The sequence below is a fragment of the Talaromyces stipitatus genome, genomic scaffold, assembly GCF_000003125.1.
Source record: "Talaromyces stipitatus ATCC 10500 scf_1105507295555 genomic scaffold, whole genome shotgun sequence".
NCBI classification, from domain to species: Eukaryota; Fungi; Ascomycota; class Eurotiomycetes; order Eurotiales; family Trichocomaceae; genus Talaromyces; species Talaromyces stipitatus.
The window spans coordinates 984,478-1,009,426 of record NW_002990116.1 but is presented as its reverse complement, the minus strand read 5'-3'; the positions used below and the strand labels follow the sequence as shown (position 1 = coordinate 1,009,426).

The following is a 24,949-nucleotide window of genomic DNA, read 5'->3' as shown; positions in this document are numbered from 1 at the left end:
GTTGGGCGAAATATTCAAAAACAGTTTACATATAAATTTGTAAGTGCAGGGTTCTCGGCCGGTTTGGCCGAAGACCTTTTGCGATGTACTGTACCATAGATAGTAGATCGTGCTGTACAAATTTTGCTTCTGACGTGTTCAGTTACGTGACTCAGAGCAACCCTAACTCGGTTTTCGTAGCAAGAACATAAGTTACACTTAGACCTTCTCAAGCTGCACAACATTTTTATCCTTATCAAAAACAGCTTCGCCGGTAGACTTTTCGGGCGCATTTCCCATGCCAACTCCGGGCTTCGCATGGAAAATAATGTTCTCTCCAGTGAACAATGTATCAATATCCTCCAGGGACAAGTTTCTGGTTTCCGGGTAGAAGAAGTAGATGAGAGGAAGGAAGCAGAAGTTGAATATACAGAAATAGACATAAGTCTTGTAACCGATGCTATTGATGCTGACAGGTGTGATTTCGACGACTAGGAACGTAAAAATCCAGTTGGAGGCTGTGGCCAAAGAGGCAGCGCGCGTACGAATAGCAAGGGGTGCGTATTCGGCAGGTACTGTACGTTTGAAAAGGACTTGTTAGTTTCTAAGGAACCTATTCTCGTGGCAGTGATTGAACAAATGCTTACATAGCCAGGGAATAGCTAAAAGCCCAACAGCGAAGAAGAAGTTGAACAAGAAAAGCATGATAATGGCGACAATACCAGCAGCTTTTCCACCATCATGGACCGTTCCTGCAAGAATGGCCATACAAGCACATTGACCAGCAGCGGCGAAGAGCATCAGCTTTCTACGACCAAGTCTATCAATTATCCAGATAGGGATCAATGAGGAGATCCAGTAAGCAATTCCGTTGAAGCCAGCCAGCAGAAGAGAGGTGTTGTGAGACATGCCAACGGACGTTTGGAAGATGACAGGGGCGTACTAGAAAGCAAGGATGTTAATTTTGGATTTCTCAAAAATTGATACTCGTGAGTCGTGAACAAGGAGAAGGTGACGGACATAGGTGATGAGATTGATTCCAGATAATTGCTGCATGAACTGGCCACCAATACCTAGCATTGTTCTGTAGAAAAACCTTTGCTGTCCGTTCGTCAACAGCGCTCGGTAGGTTCCTGCAGAGGCTGCTTCACGTTCTTCGATAATGGCGCGCTGGATTTCGTGTAGATCATGAGACACTTTCGGGCTATCGATATCTAATAGTTTGGCACCCGAGTGAACCGCCCAGATGATGTGCCTAGCATCGTCATGACGATTGTGAGCAACTAGTCATCTAGGCGATTCGGGCAACATAACAATGCCACCAAGAGTCAAAAGGGCAAAGAAGATTTGGAAAGCCAATGGGAATCGGAACTGAGACTCGTTTTTGACAAAACTCATGCCGTAATCAACCCAGTAAGAAAGGGCAACTCCGAAGATATTGATCGCAAGTTCAATACAGAGACCTTTTCCTCGGTTATGTGCGCTCATCAACTCGGAATGCCACACGGCTAATCGAGAGAATTAGTTATTAACGTATAGCACACAAATACCTTCGAATGTCGCAGAAAAGTGCTCACTTACGGATAGTACTGGTATTCATGCCATTTCCGAGACCAGCCACAACTCGGCCGACAATCAGCTGCGCGAGGCTGTAAGAAGAGGCTTGCAAAGCAGCGCCAATACTCAAGACAATGCAGCCAAGTGCAATACACTTTCTCCTACCGAGGTGCTCCCCAAAAACCATGCAAAAGAGAGCGCCAAAAAAGCAACCGATTTCGTAGATAGCCACAACCGTTCCTTGGATAGTTGAGCTTCCGCCGCGTGTTATATCGATGGTTGGGAAATTTCTCGTAAAGGCATCTCCTGTAAGAAGTCCTGACATAACGCCTTGATCATATCCGAAGAGCAAGAACCCAGAGCCAGCAGTGGCCGTAATGGCCCAGTTCAAGGGTCGTCCAACTAGACGGGTCATTTTCGAATGCATGCGTAACGAACTAAACACAAATCAAAAGCAACGAATAGTTTGACTTCATGTCCCACAAATTCCATTAGCCGTGAGTGAAGACAAGAACGAATCGAAGTGTGGAGGAGGATATTTATGTACTGGGGAGTCCTGGATCCAAGCTGCACGTAAATGGACAGATACTCCTCAACCGTCGGGATAGAACCGAAATCATCCATCCTTGAAAGGGCTAAAACTCATTTCCATAATTCCAGCTTTGACTCGTGCGTGGAGACTCTCGGGAATTGTGGGTGAAATTTTGCGGGGGAACCAAATTGGCAGACTGCCATATGGCTGCTAGCAGTTACCCATTGCAGGACGTCCATGGCGAAGAGGATCCAAGCTCGATAGGTTTGCTCTCACAATTGCCCTTTTGGTCCATACGGAAAGGAAAATGAGTGTTATCCCGTAAAGTATGTTTTTTGCCCTATTCGGTAGTTGTAGGCGATGTAGATGTAGATCTCTTCCATGTGGCTACCCCACACTCTCCTTGCTCACCGTTTCTACTTTTACTCCAGTCTAAACGGCCAAAATCATACTTCTTAGCTACGTACAATGGAAGTATGTGATACTTCGCATGCAACAGGGCAAGAGCACCAGGAAGGTCGACGCAGTGGCAAGAAGCTCTGGAAACGGACCAGATCAGGATGTCTGAACTGCAGACGGAAGCGACGAAAATGTGATGAAAAAAAGCCTACTTGTCACCACTGCCACAGGAGTCGTGAAAATTGTAGATGGGGGATGCGAATTTCTTTTCGTTCCGAGAACTCGCAAACGGTGCAGATGCCCGTCATACAAACTCGGACACCCAGGCGTTTCCGAATATTAGACATCACATCAGAAGTCATTCGTGATTACCATCAAACTGTACCAGAGGAGGAGGGCTCTCTTATCCACAATGATTTCTCCTGCAGTCCAGGTAATGAACTGCCTGACTATGGCGGTGAACGAGAAGAAAGGAGGCGAGTAAGCCAAACAGGAAGAGAAGAGGATAGAAACAAACGGGGTATTGCAGCGGAGAAACAATATCTCTGGAAGGACTCAGGACAGACTAAAGACTTCTCAACTGGCCGAGCAGAGTCGAGTGTAGAAGCGGATGGGGGTATCTCGTCCAGATATAACACTGATCATTTGTCACGGTCAACTATCGCATGCACCAAAGGACAAGTTGCCTGCGAATCCCCAGAGCAAATTCGAGGTGTTGATGGCACCACTGACAGTTTCGCAACAAATAGCGTGTGGTTAAGACAAGTGCTCCAGCGGGACCAGCTATCGATGGACGACGAATCCGAGTACAGCGCAGTATACTCTCCCCTATCACAAACCGTTCAAAGCGGCTATCACGATCCACCAATGTCTTTGACTGACTTTCACGTCCACGATGGGATTTTCGTGCCTGGGTCAGAGTACCTTGAGCTTCACTCGACATTGAGAAACCACCTTATCCTAGAGGCCAAGTCGAGCGCGCCTACTAGACACTGTACTCCGGTTCAGGGAGAGGAGTTGCATATTCCGGTGAATCATGCAAGTGCCCGTATTAAGATTCCCGAAGATGAAGAATTTATTTTATGGAAGAATTGGCTGGAAGAACTCGCACCTTGGTTGGATAAATTCGACAACCAATGTCACTTTCAAAACACTTTATTGGATATGGCTCGCTCTCATGACCACCTTAGTTATGCTATATTAGCCCTATCGGCACGTCAGCTGGAGCGAAAGGGCGCTACTACGCATAAAGAACGAAGTCTAGAGTTGTATCACCATGCTATACATATTCTCCTACCACTATTACCGACGCGCAGTACGGCAGTGATTGCATCATGTGTAGTTCTCTGTGTGTTAGAAATGCTCAGCTGTGCGCCCAAGGCCTGGCAACGGCATCTAGACGGCTGCGCAGGGTTGATGGAAGCTGTTGGAATGAATGGCTTCTCCGGAGGACCAGAGCAAGCACTTTTCTGGTGCTTTGCCCGCATGGATGTTTGCGGAGGATTTATTTCATGCACCAAGACCCTCATCCCCGTTGATCATTGGGCAACTGGCGACTTTGATGCGGACGTGCGTCTCTTTCAATCGGTACCTACGTTCGACATGTTCGCAAATTATATGGTATATCTATGTGCACAGGTCTTGGATATTCTTGCGCCATGCCATTACAAATTCGGACGCATCGGCGGTCCCCGACATAATAACCTTACAGACCGAGAATTCACAGAGCGTTGGTCCAGGCTATGGTTCTACGTGCAAGACTGGTATCTCAAACGCCCAGAAGAGATGAAAGCTGTGATGGAATATTCCTCGACAAGTAGTGCTTTTCCAAAGATACTATTTGCTAATCCTGCTGCGGTATCTGGCAATCAACTATACCACACTGCTTCATTGCTCATGTTACAAGCTCGACCGCCGGGATTGCGTTTGGAACCAAAGCCACGGTCTCCTCTGTGGCACGCACGCTTGGCGTGTGGTATCTCCATCACTAACCATCACCATGGAGCATGGACCAACGCCATTCAACCAATCTGGATTGCAGGGCAATGGATGAGTCATCCAAGAGAACATCAAGAAATTTTGGAGCTGTTAGAGCGGATCGAGAAGGAGAGTGGGTGGCCCACGCAATGGAGAGCGGATGGCTTGAAGGAATTCTGGGGCATCATTTAAATGAATTAGGAATGAAGCGCTGAAGTAGCATTGAGGTCACCAGAAATAACTACAAAACTCCACATACTCTAAAGGTGCCTTCCCATATAGTCGTTTTTCTAGTGGTGGATTGGGTTCAGATCCCTGAATTCTCCCCGCAAAGAATCAAGACCATTCAGTTTGACATCACCCACAAGTTTGGCCACTTCAGGAGCAATAATTTGCTCATCGAATCCGAAATATTTGTATGCCGCTGCACCAGGCAAAGAATGTCCAAAAGAAGACATGGAGAATCCTGCATCAGCATAGCGTTCCCATCCATTCACAGCGTAGGCCTCAATGACCACACGTGGGATCGACTGATATTTCAGTACACTCCTCTTATATTCGATGCTCTGGCTTTCAAAAAGTTTTTGGCACGGGAAGCTGACGACGCGAGCTTTGATCTGAAACTTTTCCTGCAGAAGATGCCGTGTACGCATAGCGAATACCATCTCGGCACCGACACCGAGCAATGTCACATCAGCATCTTCTTCTTCGACAAAGACATATGCGCCCTTTTGTGCCTTTTCTCTGCACGAGTAATGTGGATATTGTTCTAGGTTTTGGCGAGAAAGTGAAATGATCGTTGGGGAGGATGTTGCTTTGAGAGCCGAAATGAAAGCTCCGGCAGTCTCTTCGCTGTCACATGGACGGATATAAAGGATGTCAGGCATTGCCCTATACAAGACTGCCAGAGCAATAGGCTGGTGCGTAGGGCCGTCTTCACCTGTACCAATCGAATCGTGAGTGGCAATGTGGATTTGTTGGAGGCCTTGTAGGGCACCCATTCGGACACCTGGAGCGGCATACTAGTTGAAGGTTAGCAATGGATTCAGAAAATGGACAGCATTGCAGTGTAATTACGATATAGAACATAAAGAATGTAGAGGTGACCGGGAGGATTGTTCCTTTGTTGAAGGCTGCCAATCCATTGGAGATCGCGGCCATGGCATGTTCCCTGATACCCCAATGGATATAACGTCCGCTGTAGTCTCCATTAATACCACAGGTTGTCTTCAAATCAGGCTGTATCATGAGAAGATAGATGATTAGCAGCTATATTTGTATAGAAAGACAAAAATCTATGAAGTGCACGTACATTTTGAAAGTCAACTTTCCCCTTCCAAGCCATATTAACCGAAGGCGTCAAATCAGCAGTTCCCACCATCATATTGTGCAACTTCGAAGCCAGCGGGTTACAGCAGAGCCCCGCAGACTTTCGAGATGCTGTAGGGATGGTAGGAAACTCTTCTTTTGAGGGTAGGATCTTAGTCCAATCATCAGTCATCTTTCCTTGTACTCTCAGCGAGAACTCTTGATGCATTTCAGGGTACTCCTTCGCATATTGCTCGAGCAATTGCTTCCAGTCATTTTCAAAGGTTTCGCCTCTTGGTACCGCATCACGGAAGAAATCATAAACCTCATCTTGCACGATAAAGTGCTGCTCTGGGTCCATGCCGAATCTCGTCTTGATGGACGCAACATCCTCCGCTCCGAATGCCACACCGTGAGCCTTAGCATCACCAGCGACTTTACTCCCAATACCGATGAGTGTGTGGACATTAATGAATGTTGGCTTTATGTTGTTGGATCGGGCCTGTGCTAGAGCCGCAACGAGCGCAGGGACATCGTAGCAGCCGTCGTCGACTTCGATGACGTCCCAACCACATGCTCGCATTTTTGCGTTGATATCTTCTGTATTGCAGAGATCCACGCTGCCGTCGCAGGTAATCTTCCGTCACAGCAAACTGATGAGTTATTTATCGTGATTGTGTATATGTTGAAGGGGCATATAGTACCTGGTTGTTGTCATAAATGACAACTAAGTTATTCAACTTCCAGTGTCCAGCAAGCTGGATAGCTTCCAACGCTACGCCTTCTTGAAGACATGCATCACCAATCATGCACCAAGTCATATTGTTAACAATTTCAAATCCAGGTCTGTTATAACGAGCTCCAAGATGCTTTGTTGCCATTGCTAGTCCTACGGCATTCGCAATTCCTTGTCCCAGTGGCCCAGTGGTGACTTCAATTCCATCGTGCTCGATTTCCGGGTGACCGGGGCATATCGAATTAGTACAAGCCGAATGGTACGATTTTAGTTGTTCCATTGCCATCGCAGGGTAGCCGACCAAATGAAGGAACGTATATTGGAATAAGCATGTGTGGCCATTTGAGAGAACGAAGCGATCACGGTTGAAGTAGTTAGGATTTGTTGGGGAGTATTTCATGGTGTATTTCCAGAGAGCGATGCCAATCGCGGCCATGCCCATTGCACCACTGCCAGTATTCTGTTAGTCTTCATGGCTCTGGTTTTTTGTCTGGTAGAACGGCGCAATTCACCCTGGGTGGCCTCCATTGAACTGTTCGCATAAATCTGCAATCAAACATCGGAAAGTTCTCAAGGCCTGGTCAATCTTCTTTTGATCTTGAACCGGAGATGAATGAAAAGGGGCAATGCTATTCGTCGCAGCCCCATTTGTGATTACTGCTGCCATTGCGAATATCGATTGTTGACGAGTGTATAATATCCCAGGATATTGGAACTATAAAAACTCTTCAAAATTCAAGATTATACCAAAATCATCAATTGGTAAACCTGTTAGCACCCCGCGACGTCCGCTTTATACGTCTACCATGTTGCTACGCGCCGCTCGATAATGGAAAGAGCAGGTACCACTTATTATTCTTGATTCACCCTGATCTGGAAATCCGCAATTCCAGAGCTCCAAAATTTGTCTCCATAATATTTTTGTTCTCGTGGTGTTTTCCTGTTCATGAGGGGTACTATTGCATCTGTCCTTGGAGACGGCGCTTAGGGTTTCCAAATTAGGGTAGAGAAGTGTGGTCATGCGGATTTTCCCGAACCCGCAACGCTTGCAAAAACCATTCTGGTTCTTAAGGTATTTAAATTATTCTGTGATCAATGTGCATATTCTGGAGTGATGACAATCATTTGCCGACTCTGAACCGAGCTCGTCTCGGGACCTTCCATCTGCTTCCTACGCAGAAATTAGGGATAAAAACCTTTTATTGGCAAATCTATATCGGCTATGATGTTTTCCTTATAGGAATTAATGTCAAGTCCCTTCTCTTCTTATATGTTCAACATACATAGTTTCCAAATCTAACCCTTGAGCGCAATCGTTCTTTTCTTATAACAGAACAGCAAAAATGTCACCTGTCTTACTCGAAGATCCCCAGGCTAAAACTGCACCTGCAGTAGAAACTAAGCCTCAATATAGTCTGGACACTGTTCCAAACATGCTTTCCCTTCGCGGCAAAACCATAGCTATTACTGGTGGTGCCAGAGGTCTCGGTATGGCTGTCGCCTATGCAGTTGTTGAGTCCGGCGGCCATGTAGCCTGTCTCGATCTCCTTCCTGCTCCTTCCGAGTCTGAGTGGGCTGGGCTCCAGAAGCTGTGCAAACCTCGGAATTTGACTGCCACATATGCCAAATGCGATGTTACGAGCGAGGCTGAGATGGAAGAAGTGATCAATGCCATTGAGCAGAACGGGATCGAAAACGGAGCGCCATTCTATGATATGGTCGCGTGCGCCGGCATCCAACAAAAAGTGCCTGCTCTTGATTACAATTCTCAAGACTTTGAGAGAATACTACGGGTGAACGTTACTGGGGCTTTTATCACGGCTAAATGGACGGCCAGGAAGTTGGTTGAAAAAAGGAGGCCAGGCAGCATTGTGCTGATTGCAAGCATGTCAGGAAATATCGCAAATCGGGTATATTTTATTAGCCTGCTATTCATGTCTCTTCCAAGGTCCATCTCAATTGACTGATAAATAGGGGCTTACCTGCTCTGCATACAACTCGAGCAAATCAGCCGTCCAACAAATGTGTCGATCTCTAGCCCAAGAATGGGGTCAATATGGCATTAGAATCAACACACTATCACCAGGTGTAAGTCTCTTATACTTCTTCCCTTTCATCATGATAACTAATTGTTACTTCTAGTACATCCGCACAGATATGACCAACCAATTGCTCGCCGCCGAACCAGAGGTAGAAAAGATTTGGATGGCTGGAGCTCTCTTGGGAAGACTTGCAACACCAGACGAATTCAAAGCACCGGCCATTTTCCTTCTCTCGGAGGGTAGTTCATTCATGACCGGTGCAGATTTAAGGGTTGATGGAGGTCACTGTGCCTCGGCGTAATCCCATGACGAATGTATATCATACGCATTTTGGACTTCTTCACATTGAATTAACATGCGTTATAGACCTATTGAAAATTTGAAACCCCTTTCATCACGTTTCTGGCCCAGTTGCAAAGCATCGTTTACCTGAAAATAGTTGCCTATTTTGGAAGTTTTCAGGAGGACAAAACAGAGAGGCGCTAATACTTTCCTGATCGACCGGAAAGGGTGAAATTAAGCGCAACTAATCATTTCAAGTATAGCGCAAGTCGTCTTTAGGGTTATAGGTTATAAAATAACCCTAACAGCTGCCTAAGGCAGTAAGGGCCATTATGTCACAGCTCAGCCTCATCTAAAACTCTCTGCGAGCTAAGCCACACAAGATTATTTCTTGTACGACAGGCACCCCACGACCATCACAGTCACCATCACCAACATGTTATACCTCCCGACTCAAACCACACCGTAGTGATACTCATTTGTCTTTCATGGCGGACATTGCGTCTCTCTCATCATCCCCAGTCGAAGCTCGATCGCTATCCTCGATCACATCCATAGCTGCAAATCCCCCCGCATACCCGCGAAATCCGACCCAGGCCAAATTCGATCGACTTGAATTGTACATTGTGAAGGTGCCCGGCAGTAAAGGTTAGAGATTATGAATCTTTCTCAATTACTTTCTGGTTATTTTCTCGAGAAGGATCATGGTTTCTAACAAAACAGTTGCTATCAACTGTCATTTGATTAGATGTTGTGCTAACTCCACTAAAACCTCCAACCAAGTCCAACATCTCAATTGAAGCCATTAACTCCTCGCTGTATTACTTGCATGTCGCCACTGAAGAAGATGGAGATATTTTACGGTCTATAGAGTCGGAGCAAAGGGAGCATCCGCCTGATGCTCCGGCATCTCGTCTCCCGAACGAAACTATCTCACGTCTGAATGATTTTCATCGGAAGCCCGTAGGAGGACAGAATGCTTCAATAGCACAATGTCCTCCTCCACCGCCACCCCACCTAGAAGGAATCTCTGGCTTGGGTAATGAACAGCTATCCCACCTACAACCAACGAATCAAGGCCGGTATCAGGCCCAATCCATCAACGACGAAAACACGCCTAGCAATATTCGCAGAAAACCAACTGTCTCCGGTTCTCCAATCACCCGGAAAAAGGCGAACAGTGTCTCAGGAAACTTCGCGATACCTCGACGCCCTGTGTCAGCTTCAGGAAATCCGACACCGAGTGTATTTTCTTCCACCTCGACTGAGCAAACTACTTCACATGTAGAGCAAAGACGTTCGTACGACGGGCCACGACCCATACCCTCCAATCCAAGTTCTCCTTTCCGCATCACTCTGATCCGTCGCGACGCAGCTTCCGGAAACCAATGGAATGTCGGCACTATATCCAGTTCAAGAGCGGATAAGGGCGTCATACATGTCGAGATATCCAACCCAGGATATGGGAAATTCATGAATAATATTCGCTTCTCCACGAATACCACAGCCCACGATCTAACCGGCGCGGCTACCGAAGGGCAGAATGCGGCAGATGTCTTAAAGAAGATGGCACAAAATATGACGCATGACGATGGCGATACCGGAAGAAGGGTATTCTATCGAGACATCGTCCCTATCAAGCATGACTATCACGGTCACTCGTTGTCAGAAGTACTCTTCAATCGACACTCCGGGTCTACAGAGACTCCGAAAATTACGCAATATGTATCTTCCAAGGTCAATCGAGGATACTACTCGTTCCAATCCCCGTGGGACGGTACTTGTTCGTTTGTGGCCAGCGTGAATGGGGGAAGTCTCAAGTGCAAGCATACAATACCTGGTCCTGTAATGAGTTCCGAGGCGGGTGTTAGTGGTAGCGGACAGAATCCTGAAGTCACGGTTTCGGAGTTACGATATAACATTCCTTTCGCTCTTGAACAGTCGTTTCGTCCTCCTTCAATATTGAATGCGAATGGTAACAGCAAAAGTCCGTCAGAAAGGGGAAAGGGTAAACGCGCAGCCTTGAGCCAACTGATAACTACGAACATACAAAAGGTCCAACAACATGCTCGCTCCCGTTCACAAAGCGGAGTTTTTACCCCTATCCTGGGAAGCACACGCAGCAGTGGAGATGAACAGTCACCTGCATCAGTAGCTCCTGCTGATGATGAAGATCGACTCGACTTTTCGCTGGCAAGAGAGCTTGGCGGGGGTGGCATGAGCGGGAAAAGCGCTAAGTTAGGCAAACTCATCATCGAAGATGAAGGCATAAAGATGATTGATCTGGTAGTCGCAGCATCGATGGGTGTCTGGTGGCGTTCAACTTACCAGCCGTCATAGGATAGTATTTTCTCCTGAATGTTGGCTATGTAGTTCAACTTTCTATCTTTGAATATATCTCTGAAATATATGAGCAATAGAAACATCTCATAAGTCTTCTTTGATACACTTGGTGTTGTAACTTACAGTTGAAGCGAATTAGCCCTATGACCCTAACCCTACCGTTAGGGCAGATTTAGAGTGACAGACGTAAGGCTGAGGGGCTCCTATTTCTTTTCCCTTCCGCTCTCAGCTTGCTTCAAATGAAATCATCATCAATATCATGAAAAAGCGCTTTTTCTTGGAGAATAAATTGTTAATAAACTCAACGAACATGCCTGATCTATGCCGCCCTTTATTGTGGAGAAAGAGTAGCACTGGGATATATGATAATGCGCCGCAGTGCATATCACCGCGACGAATAGAATAGATGGAGTACGTGTTCAGGCAAGTCTCGAAGTTGTAGAGGCCCAATCAAGTCACTTTTACTTACAGATTTTTACTCTCTGCCCCTCGTTTTCCCCTCTCCGGCCTTTCCTATACCCTACCATAGGCATGCTTACGAACCCTGGAAGTACGGCCTAGGTAGTTGTACTATTCCTCTATGAACCCACAATAATATCTCTAATTTCTCTAATTTCTCAGGGGCCTAGACTACATACAGTATCCGACCACGTTAGTTCTTCTCTCTCGACTTTTCCTGACAGTTGAACAAGTCATTTTCTTTGATATTCACTTATAAGTTCAGCATACACAAAGAAGAAAAGCAGTGAGTTACTTATCGGATCCCCACCACGGGCTGATTGACTGACGGACTGCGGGGCGGGCTTTGGTGCCTCACGTACGATCAGATCAGCTCACTGACTATTTACTTTCCCTCTACCACTACCTCTGCCATCACTCACTAACACTCTCTGCTCCGTGGAAGAAAGAATCAATACGTCTTTCGCTACAAGGTCCCGCTCGTTATAAATTGCGAATTACATCTATACCTTCAATCCTCACGACGGACCGCCCCAGACAGCCTTCCCCGCCCAGCGCCACGAACAGCATAACAAACGAGCAAAACATATCACCATGTCGGATCTCCAGGGGCGAAAAGTCTTCAAGGTGTTCAACCAAGACTTTGTCGTCGATGAACGATATAATGTGACCAAGGAGTTGGGCCAAGGTGCATACGGAATTGTCTGGTACGTCTGGCATATAAACAAAAGACATATTTCTGTCTCGAATCCTGGATGGCGCGGTTAAGCCATCCAGGTTGCGCCTTCTCCTACTATTCAGCATGGAAGCAGTGGATCCGAGCCATGATTTTCTCACTGTTTGATTTTCATCATACTGACTTGTAATTTTAGCGCCGCCGTAAACACCCAGACGAACGAGGGCGTTGCCATCAAGAAGGTCACAAATGTTTTCAGCAAGAAAATTCTCGCAAAGCGTGCTCTACGAGAAATCAAACTATTACAGCACTTCCGGGGCCATCGTAATGTATGTTTCTCTCCGTGAGAATCAGATATCGGGCGTCATGGCTAACACTATCGCAAGATTGCCTGTTTGTATGACATGGACATCCCTCGCCCGGATAACTTCAACGAAACTTATTTATATGAAGGTGCGCGACCCAATCACCATATTTCTCAACCTAGATGCTGATATGCCAATGATATCCAGAATTAATGGAGTGTGACTTGGCTGCTATCATTCGATCAGGACAACCCTTGACAGATGCTCACTTTCAGTCTTTCATTTATCAGATTCTATGCGGCTTGAAGTACATCCATTCGGCCAACGTGTTGCATCGTGATTTGAAACCTGGAAATCTGCTCGTCAATGCGGACTGCGAACTTAAGATTTGCGATTTCGGTCTAGCTCGAGGTTTCTCAATCGACCCGGAGGAAAACGCTGGATATATGACGGAATATGTTGCTACTCGATGGTACCGTGCTCCTGAGATTATGTTGAGCTTTCAGAGCTACACGAAAGCCAGTATGTTTTCCCCGAACCTCCCCTGGCCTTTGAACTCCCGTTAATCCCTTGTCAAACAGTCGATGTATGGTCCGTGGGCTGTATTCTTGCCGAACTTCTAGGCGGTCGTCCATTTTTTAAGGGCCGTGACTACGTCGACCAACTCAACCAAATCCTTCATTACCTCGGTACTCCTGCTGAAGAGACACTCTCCCGAATTGGCTCACCTCGTGCGCAGGAGTACGTGCGTAATCTACCGTTCATGCCAAAGATTCCTTTCCAGCGCCTCTTCCCCCAAGCCAATCCTGACGCCCTTGATCTCCTTGACCGCATGCTTGCATTCGACCCATCGAAACGTATCTCCGTTGAAGAAGCACTAGAACATCGCTACCTCCACATCTGGCATGATGTCTCCGACGAGCCCTCGTGTCCAACAACTTTCGACTTTCACTTCGAAGTCGTCGATGATGTCGGTGAGATGCGTAAAATGATCTTGGACGAAGTGATCAACTTCCGAGCGCACGTCCGTCAACAACAGCAAGCCGCATACCAAAACCAACAATCGCAACAGGTTCCTCAAAATGTTCCCATTCCGGAACACAACCAGGGTCCATGGAAACAAGAGGAGCCTCGGCCTCAGGAAGCGCCTCTTCCAGGCTCAGTTCAGAATGATCTTGAAGCTTCCCTCCAGCGAGGAAGTGATTTCTTACACTGAACAGATACTTGATTATATATTATTCAAAATGGTGGCCAGCTTTTCTACGTTTGACTGTGGTCATATCCGACAGCTTCTCCATTTTCAATAGATAAGCCTTACTGTATGTGAGCTGCATTCATCTACCCCCCCTCCTATCCACTATCATCCATGCACTGTTAACATCAGTACGCATTATTCATTATACATATATCATGTATATGATTGTCCCTTTCTTTTATCCCTTTCCTTCAACCTGTCGTTTATTCCACTCTCCTTTTTCCCACCAATTTTTTGAAGATATAATCATTGGAACAAGGCTTGATTCATGCAGGTCTGGTTTCTTTTCGTCGAGTCATATCATGTCACGGAGAACGAGGTTTGGCGGGCAGGCCCCCATCGACAGTGTGTACCTACTACTATCTACCATTTAACTATGCGATATTGCTAAACCAGTGCAAGTGTCGTCATTTTAGTCAATAGAAGAACTTTCATGTACATCCAATTAGTTCAGAATTAGGTGCCACGTCACTCGCCTTGATATATATGAAATTCATTTCCCTAATACCTATTGTCACCTCATTAGGTAAAGTCGTAACATTGATAGGTGTATGTACAGTAGTCATTTTTCTGCTCCTCACTCTTGTGGATATTGCATATAAATCATAGCTATGCATAGACAGGACTCTCAGAACAGGAAAAGAACACGGGTATGTAAAAGAGGAATCTAGCACTGAACATCATAAAGAAAAATATGGACACAGAAACATATCAAGCTTCACACTTTCATGACGATAATACATCGCTTCAATAGTGATGAAAAAAAAAAATAGTTAAGATACATCGACATGAGAACTGACAGTGATGCTCATTTGGTCTTCGGATCCTTTTCGTTTTAAGGGGATAGCTGTTGGTGAAACTGGAGATGGCGGTGATTCAACGCTCGAGACTACTCAGATAAGTCAGTTTATTCTTTCTTCTGGAACTATGATAAACAGCTCACGTACCTTGGGGCTCGTCTTTCGTCTTCACATCAAAATAGGACGGCGGTTTCATATCAGTAGCGACATCAATATCCATAGGCCCATCGAACTTTGCAACGGCATTCACGTCGGAGTTCTCCGTCGTGTTTGTTTCTGAGACAATTTCTCGGCGGACTGGTTCAACCAACCGATCCTTCATAGCGGCGTTGACGTAAACCAGGAAATACGGTGTTGGGGGATTGGCCTGATTAGGGGTTCCGAATATCTCTGTTGTGTCTTTGACTTCTGTGATGTCGTTATCATTGTATTTGCGCCAAACTTGCTTCTTGAAGTCAAAGATGTAGATGTAATAGTGCCCAAACTCTACAGATCCCTGATGCATAAAGACGGCGTAAAGACGATATGCCAATTTTGTATAGTTATTAAAACTGCTCGAAATCATGGCTTCAATGTCCTTCGTTTCCTGTTCGATATCTACAAGGTAGTCAATTAACATTAGACATAAACCTGTGTGGAGAACCGGATACTCACGAGCCAATTCAGCCTGGGTTATTTGTGACAATTTCTGCATTTCAACTGCAAGTTCCGCGTTGATATCAAGGGAATCGCTAGGCCTATCATCGGTAGAATTAATTGCAGAAAGCTCTGTCAGAAGGCTTGAAGCGTTTTTGAATAGTGAAGGCATATTTTGTCCGTCATTGTCCTAGGAAAGAATGAGCGCTCTCATCATGGCTAGTTCCAGGGAACGTATAACTCACACTTGATCTCAACAATTCCGCTTTGCGGCTTTGTAGAGCAATCAGCTTTCGTTTCCAGGCCCAGCAATCCCTGCGTCGTTTCACAATATCTTCCTTCTGAGTGTCCATATAACGATCGAGATAGATCGTCTCCTTGAGGTCCAAGTGATGTGTTGACTTGAAAGATGTCTTCTTAATTGGGTCAAACTGAACTCTCTGTACCTGGATTTGCAGTACTGGGGGCAGCTTGCTAATGGCACCGAATTGTTCCACGACCGCGTCATCGACGAATACCTCCTGCATGTCAAATGCGCCGTCGATAGCCGAGTATATATCTCGTGAGCCTGTTGCAACGTCAACCTTGATGTCAGACCAGAGTTCTTCTTTTGAACGTGTCCCGTTCTGTGCTGTAATGTACGTCTTTGTCTTGCCATAGAACAAACTAGCAGTAAAATTAGCGACTTCTTCTCTTCAAGGAGATAATTCCACTATCTTACTCTTTGATTTGATCAAGCTGCTCCCCATCTGGAGCAATACCTCGGGGTCTAATGGCACACTCGCTCTGAAACAAAACATTGTTGATGACTTCAGTGACATCTTGTTGAGCCCCAAGTTCAACTTCTTCTATCAATTGCCTTTTACGATCTGTTTCCGCAGGTCGGGGCGGCTCTGGAGGTGGTCGACTCGGCGGATCAACTTTCTCTAGAGTTTGTGGCTGCGAGATAGTTTGTGTGATATCTTCCGTGTCTCCTGACACAGCGAATGCAGATGCAGGCAGCGGCGCATCCTTCTCAGTCTCAGGGTCAGAAACAAGAGTAGTCTCACTATCGATGTCGTTGACTTGACGGTCATGAGCGGGAGTTCCTTGAATCGGAATGGTGTTTTGGTCGACATTCTCATGTCCGGGAGATGTTATGGATTCAGGTGGTCCCAGTGGTCCTGCCACTGGCGCACCGTTAATTTCACCAAGACCGAAAGGTCTGATCCCGGAAATGGTGGATCTTCGGCGAATCTCCGCCTCGTTTGTAGAGCTGATTAACGTCAACCTAGCCAGTTCTTGTTCGGGTCGAACGAACGCTTTGGAAGTTGTTATCATATTGTGGAACAGCCCGCGAAGCTCGCGGAGAACTATGCATGGTCAGTAACCGTTCAGATGAGGTAAGCACTGGAGAAAACCCACACTTTTGAGACCGCTCGACCTCAGCTCTCGATACTTTACGCGAACCAACTTTCTTCTGGCGTAGGGATTCCTCGTCCAAATCCGTTTTATTGTTTTCAAAATCCAGAACCATCTCCCGGTAAGGACGCACAGTGAAGTAGAACTGGAGTAAGCTGTTAAGGTAGCAAGTATTACCTATATTTTGGAGGCCAACAGGCCATTCAGACAAAACTCGATCGCTGTGCGTTGTAGAGCCCGAGACGAAGCTACTTAGCATAGGACTATCTTTCTCTTTGGCAATGATACTAAGAGCACGCGTGTAGGTTTCTACCTGCGTTGGAGCTTCATCTACACAGATCGTGTACGCTGCAAGTATAGCGTCATCGCCAACTGTGCGGTCAGGTATTTGAAGGAGACGATATGCATCTCCGACATCCATCTCTCCCGCCCCGGTCTCGCCAGTTTTGAGAAAATGCTTCAAAGTTTCGGAATTGCGTTTTTCTGCTATCAGTGACAAAGCTTTCTCCGAGATTTCTCTGCTACTAGGGCTGTCATTCACTTTCGTGGTAAACATTGTGATGACAAAATCGTCAGGCGTGTTCTCTTCGACTCCGAGATAAACGAGGGCCTGCTCGGCATTGGATACTCTATCCTCAGCAGCAGACTTGATTCGTTCGCTTTCCCTCACATCCCCGATACGCCATAGTTGTTGCCGGGCTTCAGTTTCCTGGGTGGTAGAGCTTAGATATGCGTGGAACCTTCCAATAATAACATCATCTGTAAGAGTTGTGTCATTCGGATTCAGATCGAAGTATTCATAAGCCTTGAAGATGTCACTCGTTGTATAGGCGCCCCTGCTGTATGCGATCGTCACAGCCTCGTTAATTGTATCGCGATCTGGGCCGCCTCGCCATTGAGCAATTGAGCTCAAACATTGAAGATAATGCGGGCCCCTTGACGGATCAACCGCAACTTGGCGATGATATGCTTCAATTATGAGGTCGGAGGCCATATCTTCCACGGTGCCAAGATCCTCGTAGCACGGCTGTCCAGGCATTTCGAACTCGATGAGTCTTGTCGATTTCGCATAGTTGGCAGCTTCAAGAGCATTAAGAAAGTCATTACTAGCTCGTAGTGACGGGTTCAGAGCATACGGGGTCTTCTTCTCTGAGACGGGTCGCTGCTCGATCAATATGGACAGTTCATGTATGACGTTATCAAGAAAGATATTGAGTTCGTTTTGGAAGGGTGGATCCTCGGATGCTTTTGGATCTGGAGGATCCCAAAATCCTTCGTCCCGAAATGAGAATCCCAGGAATTCCAGCAGGTCTTTACAATGTTTGCCATCAACACCAAAGCAAACAACAAATCGTTTGTTGATGGCGGAAATCGGCTTGCTACGTTGTGGATCCTGAAGAGAATTGCGAAGGTATGTGCGCAAATTGTCAAGAATAGTTATGGGTTGAGGCCGTGCAATTCCCTCTAGACGCTCAGGTTGAGCCGCTATCGCTTCGTCTGCACGCTTGTTGACCAGTTCCACGTCCGTCAGGAGCTGAAGAAAGTCATGATTCAGAACAGGGGACGTAATCTGTACGGAGACAGTGATGCCACATGTCAAGTAAGAGCATTTGTAATAGAAAGTTTCCGCGCTTTGTCCTCTCGACGTGGTCGAACCATTCGCGTGGCTACCAGACTGACAGACAAGATGATGCAGATGGCCGGACGTAGGGGCTACATTGGCGGTATAATTTACCACCACCTGCGCATGCAATCGACACTTTGAACATACTGCACAAACTTTTGAATAGGCTCCTCGACCCTGTCTTTGATCCGGTGTTACAACGATGGTTTGGTTGGGCTTCGTGACGTACACGTGTTTGCAGGCTGAAGGGGAGAGCCATTCTGGCGGGCCATCGTATCCGTCCGGAAATACGGGGGGAATATCAACGAGCAGGTTGCGACCTGAAGCTGGAGGGTGAACGGGGTCATATAACTCTATATCCTGGAGGAAGCGCGGAGCAGTCTTGCCTTTTCGAAGTTAGTAAATCAGACAGAGCCACCACGTGGTATAGCGCCATGGCCGACTTACCTGCTCTTCTGTGTGAGGACATCATTTTGAGAATATATCTGTCTTAACACGACTTCACGATTGTATTAACGCCGAGATGTAGGCTACCGAATCGCATAAGCATCGACTGAGCGGGTGCAGCACCAACCCCCCGGTACTAACGGATTCTTGGATGGTAGGCGTAATCGGCTCGACTGAGAGAGTGGATGACTGGGTATCTAAGTCAGAGGAAATTTCATGCTGCTCATTTCATGTCAGAAATCGTCCATTTGTTGGATTCAAGAAGAGTAAACGAGATCGTAAAGGTACTGCCTGAGGGGCGAACCCACCTACAGATGGCAAGCAGTCTGCTGACTTGTCTTCCTGCAAACGAGAAACAGGTCTGGGAAATTTGTCTTGTCTATGAGCATGGAGACATAGGGAAATGTTCCCGTATACAAGATGTGAAATAAATGAATGTGAAAGAAGACAAAAGATAGAAGCTCTAAGTAGTCTGCTTCATACAGGAACACCTGCTTGGAGCTATGCAATCAGTGCCAAGACTTGAAGTCCGTGCCCGTTCTTACAGCTCTCAGCAACCCACAAAGAGTTCAGGATCCGTAATGAATGAAGCTTCGAAGAGAGTGTATGCCTAGGATCCGGCTCTTCAAATCTTTTTGAAAACCAACACGGAGGTCGTCGACTGAGCAAGCCAAAAGGGGAACCGTGGAGTGCTCCAAGTTACTACAAGTTGTGGCCCGCAGTCAATCAGGAAACTAAGCCTATTACGAAAGGCGGTGGCAGAATAACAACACCCAAAGTTAACGTCGATTGATGCGCCGATGCTTCGTTGTAATTCAAAGCAGCGCATAGTCGGCGTGCTCTCAGAACCACAATGGCTTCACAACACACAGAAAACAATACCTACCATCCTCGAGATGCCATCGATGTCGCCCTGAAGAGCACTGCTCTTACGGGAGGGTTCGGTCTAGTCGCTTCAGCTGTTCAAAACACCTTGGCAAAGCAGAATGTCGGATCCTTAGGTATCTTTCTTAGGAGTGGTAGCACAATTGCTATCTTCGGTATGACATACTCTCGATGATTGAAATGGGCTAAGTAGAGAAAACCGGGACTGATTTGATGTGTTTTGCGTGGGATGACAGCGGCCATGGGAGGCACATATTCATTCGTGCGAACGGCATCGGCCAACCTGCGAGAGAAGGACGATACATGGAATACTGCCTTGGGTGGATTCTTTGCGGGCTCAATTCTTGGTCTTCGAGGTATGGGTTTTATTCCCGACTTCCAATAGGCACCGCTTTGCTGATATATGCAATAGTACGATCCTTCCCGTCAGTATTCGGATACGGTACCGGATTGGCGGCGACCTTGGCTACTTTCGAATATACCGGAGGCTCGCTTTTCGGAAAACCAAAAGACCACAACTTAGACAAATATGAGGAATTAGAGAGGTTACGGAAGAACTACCGGACTCCGGCAGAGCAAACATTCACAGAGCTGGGTGAAGGACGAGGTATGTTGATGCTTTGCCATGGAATTGTCCCTACGCCAGTTCTAACTTTAAACTCGTAGGTATTTATGCTCCTGGATATGCCGAGCGTCGGCGCGAGAGAATCAAGGAAGCATATGGCATTGATGTTCCGGTAACACCACCTCCAGCATCTTGAGCAAGAGGTTGAAAACCAATGTAGATTATTTCTGCCTCGCTCATGCTCGTCGAGGTTTTCATTCAGCCTTTCTTCAACTAGATTCTCAAGCGTCATCTTTGAAGACACAGTACGCCCACATTGTGCTGCTTCCGTACCAGTTCTTTTTCTATTTTCCATTTTGTCTTCTATTGATCCGCATTGTATATCTGCGCCTGAGGATACCGCTGGGAGATAGCTGTAGTAGTAGCCAATGGAAGCAACCTTTTGATCCATGTATTTTCTTATGGAACTACACAAAATGCCAAAAACTCATGTTGGTAGCAATTGTATGCATTGTGATTGGTCAGCGAGCATACCCTACGATTGGTCCATCAGGGGAGATATTTCCGCACATTCCCGAAACGGTGACGTCTTGACTTTGATCATTCAACGTCAAGAGAATAAAGATTCTTAAAAGAGTAGAGATCTAGGGATGATACATGGACTGCGGAAAAACTGCTCAAACGGATTATATTCTCAGTAACTAGGCATCACCATTTTATTCTGGCTGCTGTCTAAGCCACCACGTTACGAATGGGCGTTGAACTTTCGGTTCGTGCAAACTAGTATATCGTCGTAAAAGGGCCAAGGGCTGCTCGAAAAGTCCACTCTTGATGATGAACAAATGAGGAGGCTGCGATCACTGGTCCGCTACGTGAAAGTACACTTATCGAGCAAAACGTAGCGTCCGTAAGTGGCTCATCGCCAACACGTAGGGTCACTAGGATCTCGAGAGCGTAGGATCAGCCCATGCTCGGCGACTATTCGTCCATGTCTGCTTCCTTCGCCACAGCTGGCTGCGAACACCGTCCACGATGCCGCTGATATATGCTTGTAGTTGGAGGAGAAAAGAGGTTGGAAGAAAACTATATTGTATGATAAAGCGGGACTGGGGAAGGCGCAACCAGGAAAAGAGAGAGGTTCCTGCCCGAGCAAGCAACGACAGTCGACGTCATCCGCTTCCGTCACCCGTGCAACGATCGCAGGCCGGACTATTACTCCATACTTCTTACATATCATATTATACTTCTTTTTCTCTTTGCGTCTTCCCCGTATTATCGCCTCATATTTGTCATTCCTTTGCGTTCCATTCGATCCTGATTGATTCAAGTTTGCGGAGGAGAGAAAACGTGTGATTGACACAACGACTCAATCGCGGGGTGCTCCATGTTCGTGCAGTCAGCCTGATACACTTCCGACAGATCGTCACTATCTCTTCGGCACTACTCCATCCATTAGAGCAACAAGCAGTTGATCTGTATTTCAAGCCTATCCAGCGATTTTTGAGGAATCCATTGTCTTCCATTTTTCATTGTCCCACCATCCAGCCAGAAAAGTGTGAGACACGATGGCCATGCCATCACAGTCACCGCTCCACGAGGGCTACAGCAACATTCCTTTCCCCCATGACGCATCACAGCTAAGCCGCGGTTACGGCATGTCGGCAGAATCGCGACCGACCTCTTACATTGCGAATTCGATTGTTCCCTCTGATTTCGCAGTCGCACAGGAGACGCACCCAACACAGTCGGCCTACCCGTCACGTTTCAATGAAGAGATTGACATGTCCCAGCGAGGCAGCCCTATAATGATGGACGGCGCAGGTGGGGTAAATAATCTGCAAAGAAGCGAATCGCAAATGTCACATAACAGCATTGCGCCGTCCAGAAGCGGCACGTTGAAGAAAAAGGCATCCCTAAGTCGGAAGGGTAGCTTGAAGCGGAGCAGCAGCAGGCGAAGTCTTCGCGCCGGCAGTGTAAGGAGTCTCAACCTCGGAGAGAGGGAAAAGTATGGCAGCGACGACCCTAATAGTGCCTTCTACGTGCCAATCCCAACGACTGGTAGCCCGACGGACGAGCTCGCAAATCGCTTCCAAGGTACGTGAAACCCTATCATATTTCTGGACTTTAGCTGACTGATATCTCAGCCTGGCGGAAGGTACTCAAAGACCTTATCGTATTTTTCAAGGATATACAGAAATCATATGAAACGAGAGCAAAGTTGCTCCTCTCGGCGGGTAATATCATGAACAACACATCCCTACCACCAACCTTCCTCAACTCCGGTGGGCTAGGCGATGCGACGGAAATCCTACGCGACTATCACAAGCAAGGTCTCATTGAAGCCAACAAGGCCAAGGAAGTCGAAAGCGAGGTGATTCTCCAATTGACCGGTCTAAGAAGCGATCTCCAGCAGAAAACCAAAGAAATCAAAAGTCTGTCCGCAGATTTCAAAAACAGTGTCGACAAGGAAGTTGAGAATACGCGAAAGGCAGTCCGAAATCTACAGGAGAGCCTAGGTCTCGTTGATGTTGATCCGTCTGCGACCTCTGGCAGGCATGATCCATTTATCCTGAGATTGCAGGTGGATAGGCAAGTCGACAAACAAATCGAGGAGGAAAACTATCTTCACAGAGTAAGTTGCCTATATGCTGGCTTCAGAGACGTGACTAACGCCGACCAGGCATACTTGAATCTGGAGAACTCCGGTCGTGAACTCGAGGCAATTGTCGTCGGCGAGATACAGAAAGCTTATAATGCCTACGCTAGTATCCTGAAGCGCGAGGCAGACGTTGCCCTGGATGCCGTAGAGAAGCTTCGAGCAGGCCCTATATCTATGCCCAAAGATCATGAATGGAACAACTTCATTGCAGAAAGCGAACATCTTGTTGACCCTAGAATACCTATTCGCAGCGTTGAGAATATCTCTTATCCCGGCAAGGATCACCCAGCTGCAGCTGAAATTCGATCTGGCATGCTCGAGCGCAAGAGCAAATACCTCAAGAGCTATACCCCCGGATGGTCTGTTTTATCCATTTGCTGCCTTCTTTCCAAGTCACGATCTCGTACTAATACGATTTTTGTTTAAATAGGTATGTACTATCACCGACACACTTGCACGAATTCAAATCCGCCGATCGCGTCGCTTTCCAGACACCGGTCATGTCTCTCTACCTTCCGGAACAAAAACTGGGCTCTCATTCGCAGCCAGATTCTTCATCGCACAAATTCATGCTCAAAGGAAGACAAACGGGTGCCATGCATCGTGGACACGCCTGGGTATTCCGGGCTGAGTCTCATGAAACGATGATGGCTTGGTTTGAGGATATTGCAAATTTGAGTGAGAAAACCGGCGAGGCTCGAAATGCATTTGTCAGGAATCACGTTCGAAGTTTAAGTGGGAATAGCATTCGACCAAGCTCTATTAGTAGTGATGGGGTTATGGATGAAGACGAAGCCGATCAGACTCCTTATTCGAGCCAGTCTGCTGTCCTTCGAAGGGCCTCTTCAGTGAAGAAGGAGTCGCCTGCACAGCGCCCTCAACCAGGTGGGCGTTTCCCAAGTGATGTACAGATCGACCGACACTTACAGGCAACCATGTCACTTTCTAGTGGAGAGAGCTCTGGTGTCCGAGAAGCTATAGCCGATGCCGGGGCCCTGCCGGGGTCTGGCGTTCCATTCTCGACGAGCCAACAACAAACCGAGGAATTGAATCACTCCGCACTTCCCTCACATGGTCAATTGGTTTATCGACCAGCAGACGGGGCGAATCGTGAAGTCTACGGAACATGGACAGGAACTACCGCCGATCATTATCCCGAACACGTACAAGGTCGTAATCTCGATCAGGAGCAGGTTTATCATCAACAACCCGTCACATCTCCTTCGCAAGCTCCTATTGTCGTCGCTAGCGAGATGATCACTGATAGGAACGAAGAAGTTCCTAATGCCAACGCAGCTGAAGCGCCGGCGAATGGTACCTTATATGCCGCTGGCAATGCAGATGTTCCGTCACTAAACAGGCAAGAGTCTCAAAAGTCGCGACAAACTCATTCCACCTACTCACTGATGGCTTCGACCCCAACCTCCGAGGCCACTTCCCCTCTTTCTGACAATGCCAACAATGTAGCATCGAAGCGTCCTGATCCCCAGTCAAAGGAGAGCTCCTCGACGCTTGACGTGCTCAAAATGCCAGGACGATATCCTCGTCAAACAACAAATTAAAGCATTGAGTATCTTCGTACATACATTTTCTCTTTTATACCCGATCTTTCCATCCGTTTCATACTTACCTCGCGACGTGTGCCGAGTACTGCTCACTCGTTCACCCCCACGCGATACAATTCTGTCAAGCTTACAACCACAATCGCTTGAGTATTTTTCTGCGATCCGGTCGTCACTCTTACCAGTGCCACTTACCACACTCTAGTACTCTTTGTCTTTCTTCGCTTGTTTTGGAAATCATGACCCTAACTGATATTTACACCATGATACCTCGTCTTATGACCTCTTGATTTGGCCTTCTATGTTTTTCTTTATATATGGCAATATCGCTTTCGACAGTACAACTTCATTCTTTGCCCACCTTTATTGTTCCTTCTCTGAGTGAGGGGAGAAGGATTTTGTACATAGCAGTCATTACAAGTCGTTGAATATATAGTTTGATGTTCGTCGTCTATCTCTTGCCACTTTACGCAGTCTCGTGTCCATACATCATAGCTGACATGGGTGGTGACAGGGAGGA

General features: G+C 46.9%; 9 protein-coding genes across 11 annotated transcripts; 6 read left to right on the top strand and 3 right to left on the bottom strand.

The window, feature by feature from the left end:
* Positions 1–198: 198 nt before the first annotated feature.
* Positions 199–1,951, bottom strand: TSTA_114760 (MFS sugar transporter, putative; the record flags this gene model as incomplete). The annotated part of the gene is made up of 5 exons (XM_002481616.1): positions 199–554; positions 627–921; positions 1,000–1,234; positions 1,289–1,487; positions 1,561–1,951. 5 exons carry the CDS (start codon positions 1,949–1,951, stop codon positions 199–201), a joined length of 1,476 nt encoding a protein of 491 aa, XP_002481661.1.
* Positions 1,952–2,271: 320 nt separating this feature from the next.
* On the top strand, positions 2,272–4,726 carry TSTA_114750 (C6 transcription factor, putative; the record flags this gene model as incomplete). Its single annotated transcript, XM_002481615.1, has 2 exons — positions 2,272–2,332; positions 2,568–4,726. 2 exons carry the CDS (start codon positions 2,272–2,274, stop codon positions 4,634–4,636), a joined length of 2,130 nt encoding a protein of 709 aa, XP_002481660.1. The 3' UTR covers positions 4,637–4,726.
* An 8-nt stretch (positions 4,727–4,734) lies between these two features.
* TSTA_114740 (dihydroxy-acetone synthase, putative) lies at positions 4,735–7,155 on the bottom strand (the record flags this gene model as incomplete). Its single annotated transcript, XM_002481614.1, has 5 exons — positions 4,735–5,466; positions 5,522–5,683; positions 5,757–6,389; positions 6,457–6,937; positions 7,001–7,155. The coding sequence occupies 5 exons, from the start codon at positions 7,153–7,155 to the stop codon at positions 4,735–4,737; spliced, it is 2,163 nt and encodes a 720-aa protein (XP_002481659.1).
* A 676-nt stretch (positions 7,156–7,831) lies between these two features.
* On the top strand, positions 7,832–8,831 carry TSTA_114730 (oxidoreductase, short chain dehydrogenase/reductase family; the record flags this gene model as incomplete). The annotated part of the gene is made up of 3 exons (XM_002481613.1): positions 7,832–8,398; positions 8,463–8,576; positions 8,631–8,831. 3 exons carry the CDS (start codon positions 7,832–7,834, stop codon positions 8,829–8,831), a joined length of 882 nt encoding a protein of 293 aa, XP_002481658.1.
* Positions 8,832–9,300: 469 nt separating this feature from the next.
* On the top strand, positions 9,301–11,235 carry TSTA_114720 (uncharacterized protein; the record flags this gene model as incomplete). The annotated part of the gene is made up of 2 exons (XM_002481612.1): positions 9,301–9,460; positions 9,561–11,235. The coding sequence occupies 2 exons, from the start codon at positions 9,301–9,303 to the stop codon at positions 11,150–11,152; spliced, it is 1,752 nt and encodes a 583-aa protein (XP_002481657.1). The 3' UTR covers positions 11,153–11,235.
* A 605-nt stretch (positions 11,236–11,840) lies between these two features.
* Positions 11,841–14,337, top strand: TSTA_114710 (MAP kinase MpkA). 2 transcript variants are annotated; one of them, XM_002481610.1, is made up of 6 exons: positions 11,841–11,900; positions 12,060–12,321; positions 12,487–12,619; positions 12,677–12,743; positions 12,803–13,117; positions 13,177–14,337. In XM_002481610.1, exons 2-6 carry the CDS (start codon positions 12,209–12,211, stop codon positions 13,809–13,811), a joined length of 1,263 nt encoding a protein of 420 aa, XP_002481655.1. In that variant the 5' UTR covers positions 11,841–11,900; positions 12,060–12,208; the 3' UTR covers positions 13,812–14,337. The 2 variants fall into 2 exon arrangements, with proteins under 2 accessions (XP_002481655.1, XP_002481656.1); XM_002481611.1 differs by lacking the exon at positions 11,841–11,900 and having other exon boundaries at positions 12,013–12,321.
* Positions 14,338–14,409: 72 nt separating this feature from the next.
* TSTA_114700 (ubiquitin C-terminal hydrolase, putative) lies at positions 14,410–18,783 on the bottom strand (the record flags this gene model as incomplete). The annotated part of the gene is made up of 7 exons (XM_002481609.1): positions 14,410–14,739; positions 14,798–15,247; positions 15,305–15,476; positions 15,532–15,952; positions 16,008–16,638; positions 16,691–18,697; positions 18,759–18,783. 7 exons carry the CDS (start codon positions 18,781–18,783, stop codon positions 14,624–14,626), a joined length of 3,822 nt encoding a protein of 1,273 aa, XP_002481654.1. The 3' UTR covers positions 14,410–14,623.
* A 785-nt stretch (positions 18,784–19,568) lies between these two features.
* On the top strand, positions 19,569–20,688 carry TSTA_114690 (NADH-ubiquinone oxidoreductase 213 kDa subunit). The gene is made up of 4 exons (XM_002481608.1): positions 19,569–19,798; positions 19,880–19,999; positions 20,056–20,250; positions 20,310–20,688. The coding sequence occupies exons 1-4, from the start codon at positions 19,612–19,614 to the stop codon at positions 20,402–20,404; spliced, it is 597 nt and encodes a 198-aa protein (XP_002481653.1). The 5' UTR covers positions 19,569–19,611; the 3' UTR covers positions 20,405–20,688.
* Positions 20,689–21,773: 1,085 nt separating this feature from the next.
* Positions 21,774–24,881, top strand: TSTA_114680 (PH domain protein; the record flags this gene model as incomplete). Of its 2 annotated transcripts, XM_002481607.1 has the most annotated exons (5): positions 21,774–22,302; positions 22,353–22,840; positions 22,889–23,226; positions 23,298–23,752; positions 23,817–24,881. In XM_002481607.1, 5 exons carry the CDS (start codon positions 21,774–21,776, stop codon positions 23,846–23,848), a joined length of 1,842 nt encoding a protein of 613 aa, XP_002481652.1. In that variant the 3' UTR covers positions 23,849–24,881. The 2 variants fall into 2 exon arrangements, with proteins under 2 accessions (XP_002481652.1, XP_002481651.1); XM_002481606.1 differs by having other exon boundaries at positions 23,298–24,881.
* Between the last annotated feature and the right edge of the window lie 68 nt (positions 24,882–24,949).

What these genes read in the sequence shown, in the direction of transcription:
- TSTA_114710 (XM_002481610.1), top strand. Translation starts at nt 12,209, where the DNA reads ATGTCGGATCTCCAGGGGCGAAAAGTCTTCAAGGTGTTCAACCAAGAC. An exon ending in ACTTCCGGGGCCATCGTAAT is followed by an intron (nt 12,620 to 12,676) that starts GTATGTTTCTCT and finishes CACTATCGCAAG; the next exon opens with ATTGCCTGTTTGTATGACAT. An exon ending in CGAAACTTATTTATATGAAG is followed by an intron (nt 12,744 to 12,802) that starts GTGCGCGACCCA and finishes AATGATATCCAG; the next exon opens with AATTAATGGAGTGTGACTTG.
- TSTA_114690 (XM_002481608.1), top strand. Translation starts at nt 19,612, where the DNA reads ATGGCTTCACAACACACAGAAAACAATACCTACCATCCTCGAGATGCC. An exon ending in CTCAATTCTTGGTCTTCGAG is followed by an intron (nt 20,000 to 20,055) that starts GTATGGGTTTTA and finishes TATATGCAATAG; the next exon opens with TACGATCCTTCCCGTCAGTA. An exon ending in AGAGCTGGGTGAAGGACGAG is followed by an intron (nt 20,251 to 20,309) that starts GTATGTTGATGC and finishes TTAAACTCGTAG; the next exon opens with GTATTTATGCTCCTGGATAT.